At 48.1% G+C, this 4207-nt stretch overlaps 1 protein-coding gene across 1 annotated transcript; it reads right to left on the reverse strand.

The window, feature by feature from the left end:
* Positions 1 to 575: 575 nt before the first annotated feature.
* Positions 576 to 1679, reverse strand: LOC108622751 (uncharacterized). Its single transcript, XM_018020831.1, has one exon. It carries the CDS (start codon positions 1677 to 1679, stop codon positions 576 to 578), a length of 1104 nt encoding a protein of 367 aa, XP_017876320.1.
* Positions 1680 to 4207: the final 2528 nt, after the last annotated feature.

The raw sequence follows: 4207 nt of genomic DNA on the forward strand, positions 1-4207 counted from the left end.
AGAATACTGACCGTTTTGACCGGGGCTACCTTCGTCTTGGCAGCCAACAGTGAAACACGAAAATTCCCGTTACCATCGTCAATTCTAAGATATACTGCAGCCGTATAGGCACGCGTGGAGGCATCAGCAAACCCATGCAATTGATAAGATTGGCTAAAAGACGCTCCTAACCACCGATCTATAGATAACTCCGAGAGGGACGCAAGAGAAGTACAGTACTCCAGCCATCTATCGCGTACGGCCGCAGGCAAGGGAGTGTCCCAATCACACTTGAGAATCCATAAATCTTGCATCAGAATTTTTGCGATAATTGTCACTGGGGAGAGCCAGCCAAGAGGATCAAATAAACGTGCTATATTTGAAAGAACCGCTCGCTTGGTCGCCGCGCTGGTTAGGTTTTTAGAATCGATCATGCTGAAGGTAAACACGTCGCGCGTACGGCTCCAGTTCATGCCCAGTGTATTAACCGCCACGTTCTTATCAATCGGTTTTTCGGCGTCGGTATGCGATTGGCTTAAGCGCACCGGGAAGAGATCATCGTGGTTTGCGGCTCATTTAGCCAACTCGACGCTAGCCTACTTGAGAATTTTCGTTAGATCATCTCTCTTCGTAACCGCAAGTGAGAGTTCATCGGCTCCCGCAAAAACATCATCGTCGTAGGTATTATTCTCAAGACACTGAGCCCCGAGAGGAAGTCGTTGCCTCTCATTTTGCGCCAATTGCAATAAGGTGTGGATCGCTAGATAAGGCGCGCAAGCGGTTTCATACGTCACGGTGGTTAAACGATAGTCTGCTGGAGACTCGTTAGGACTGGAGGCCCATACTATCCTTTGATAGTCCTGATCCTGTGGGGCTACGCGAATTTGCCGGAACATTTTAACTATATCGGTCGTGAAAACGAAACGGTATTTGCGCCAATTAAGTAATATCAACGCGAGATCGCTTTGAAGAGCCGGTCCTGGCATAAGGAAATCGTTTAATCGGTGCTTGTCGCCTGTCAATCTAGACGCGTCGAAAACTACTCGCAATTTCGGAGTCGGTTGAGTAAGCTGGACAACTGCATGGTGTGGTAAATACCATGCCCGAGAGTTATCGATCTCTGTCGCTGGAACGCGCGTCATATGCCCGAGTCGTTCATATGTAGACATAAAGTCGCAATACGCTTCCTCAAGTTTCGGGTCCCGTGAAAACCGCCTATGCATATGTGAGAGCGAGCCTAGCGCCATGCGTCGCGTCTCCGTGGACACCGCCGGTGGAATAGACTTCAGAGGAAGCCGCACTACGAATCGGCCCTCTGAATCGCGCGTATGCGACTCACGAAAAAGGGTCTCGCATGCCTCCTCTTCTGGCGTTAATTTGGACGCAGTGCTCGGTATCTCCTCAAGATTCCAGAACCGTTGCAACGAGTCGTCAAGGTCCTGTACCGAAACGCAATGCAGCGCTTGGGCCGGAGTAGAGTGCTCCGCCCGCCGTGACGCGCTCGCTTGAACCGGTCCCGACAAAATCCATCCGAGCGCTGTATTTTGGGCAGTCAGCTGTGACCCAGCAAACCTGCGCACGCCGGACCGTAACAGTTGTGCATAAACATCAGCCCCCAATATCACGTCTATGGTGTCACGGATATAAAATTGTGGGTCCGCTAACACTATGTTTGCGTACTGACTTAGATCTATCTCCATGATACTACGGGCTGGCAAGTAAGACGTAAGACGAGGAAGTACGAGGGCTTCCGTCGTTAAAAGAAAGTCAGGGGCAGTTAACGACTGTAGAGTAATCGACGTTACTGCCTTAGCTACTCCCGATGAGCTCGCACCGAGTCCTGATAACGAAATGTTGGTTGGACGCTTGGGTAATCCGAGCAATTGCGCGATTGACTCCGAAACGAACGTCGCTTCCGAACCCTGATCAAGTAACGCACGCACCCGAGTATGCGTACCGCACGGTCCTCGAAGAAGAACCTGAGCTGTGGCGAGAATGACCGCGCGCTTCGATTTGGAGACGCTTGCAGTTAATGCCTTTACACTTTGCACTGGCTCATGACTGGGCGTATCAGATCTCTTAGTTGAATCGTTTGATATTTGTGTAGAATTCTGGGGTCGTATAGGCTCCATATGAAGTAGCGAATGATGATTCCCTTGACACGTGCCGCAGCGTAATTTAGAGCTGCACGCGTTGACTCTATGCGGGCCAAAACAGTTATAGCACAGGTTGAACCGTTTAATCTCGACCCGTCGCTCATAAGGCGATTTAGACTTTAATTTCTGACATCTCCACAACGGATGCAGACCCGGACACAGAATGCATTTCAGACGNAGTCAGCATCCTAATTTTCTTTAATCATTTCGACATGTCCTGGTTTTCGTATGCATCTCGAACTGCCTTAATTATGTCGAAACGCTTAGTCGCCGTTTCAACATGCTCTACATTTCGAGCGCATCTCAAACCGATGACCTAATGTGTCGAAATGATTAGTCGCCACATTTCAATACTCGCTGACTGTTACCGAGCGCGTATTACGAAAGCGACAAATGACAAGGAATCTAGCCCTTTCCCAGGGCTATAACAGTATATAAGTGAGATGATACCCAGATGAAAACCAAGGGTATGGAGTTTAAATACAAGGCCATTATGCCAGACAGAATCAAATGCCTTGGCAAGATCAAGCAGAACCATGGCTGTACTATGCCGAATATTAAATCCGCTTGTAATGACTTGTGACAGCCGAGCAATTTACTGTATCGTGGAATGAGCCCGCCTACAGCCAAATTGCTCATTAATCATGATATGTTGTTCAGAAAGATGTGCATTTAAAGCGTCGTGAATAAAAGTCTCGAGTACTTTGCCAGCAATGGGCAGCAGACTAATAGGCCTGTAACTAGCGGCCAGTTCCTTAGGTTTCCCATTTTTGTGAATGGGCGAAACCCTATCGATTTTCCACTCCGACGGAAAGTAAGCGTTTAATAAACAATATTTAAATATATAATAGAATTGACAACACACTTTGAAGGACGCGATCTTCAGCATCACCGACGAGATCCCGTCGTCGCCCAGGGCCTTACGATTTCCCAGGGCCCTAAAGAGATCCCGAATCTCCCGCGGCGAGAGGTCACCAAGTATCGCGAGATCAAAATTGTTTTCTAAGGGTGTGCTGGATAACTTGTTAATGAATGCATCGACCATAGGTTGATGAGTTGAGGATAGCCTACAGGCATCCCTGTAAACCGATTCAAATTGATCGGCTATCAGCTCGGCCTTGCCCCGAGCATCGACAACGTCCCGTCCGTCGTGCCTGAAAACCGGGAATTTACCCCTGTTAAATTTTCCGGCCAGGGAATGATAGACCGGCCAGAAGGTAGGTGAGACTTTTTTAAACGAGGCAAGTTTGGATTTCCACTCTTTATTTCTCAACTGCGATATTTGTCGACGTATACCTCTGTTCAGATCCTCAATGATGTGACCAAAAGCATTCATGCCAATGCACTGAGTCAGTTTCCTGATACGGCGCCTACGCCTAATCAGCGCGACCAGGTAATCATCATTACAGAGGTACTCGTGCCTAGCAGTAGAAGTATTGATCTTAGTAGTAGCCCTTCTTAATGCCTTGGAAAGTAAATCATTGATTCGTTCGATGCAAGAATCAACCTCGCTGTTACAGTCAAATTTAGTAGTAATCTGGAAACAGTTTGTAAGTTTTTCATAACTATCCCAATCTATCTTGCGGTCACTGCCGGCATTAAATTTATCTTTAACGGCAACAAACACGACCGGCGAGTGGTCCGACGGCCCAGGGTAAAGGACCGAACAATCGAAAGCTAGATCGACTGTAGACAGGAAAATATCCAGAGTGGAGGGCCGGTAGCCCACTACCCTCCTGGTAAAGTCTTCCGGGAGTAGAATGTCAAAGGTGTTATTCGTAAAATATTTGTATATGGCATTACCCCTAGGGTTCGCCATAAAATTATTCCACACCCTATGTTTAGCGTTAAAATCACCACCAATCAAGTAGGGGTGTCCCTGCCCGCAGATAACATCCATCACATGATGATCGACAACGACCTGACTCGGAGGGATATAGACCCTACCGAGGTATATTCTCGGAACCGCAAGCCTTTTTTTTTTTTTTTACGCGGGGAAAATCCATCATGGACACCCCCGCCGTTTCTCCCCCCCAATCTCATTGAGTGATTAGGGAGAGCGACGGCGGGGG

The sequence above is a fragment of the Ceratina calcarata genome, unplaced genomic scaffold (genome assembly GCF_001652005.2).
Source record: "Ceratina calcarata isolate Rehan_Ccalc_2016 unplaced genomic scaffold, ASM165200v1 scaffold2372, whole genome shotgun sequence".
Taxonomy (NCBI): domain Eukaryota; kingdom Metazoa; phylum Arthropoda; class Insecta; order Hymenoptera; family Apidae; genus Ceratina; species Ceratina calcarata.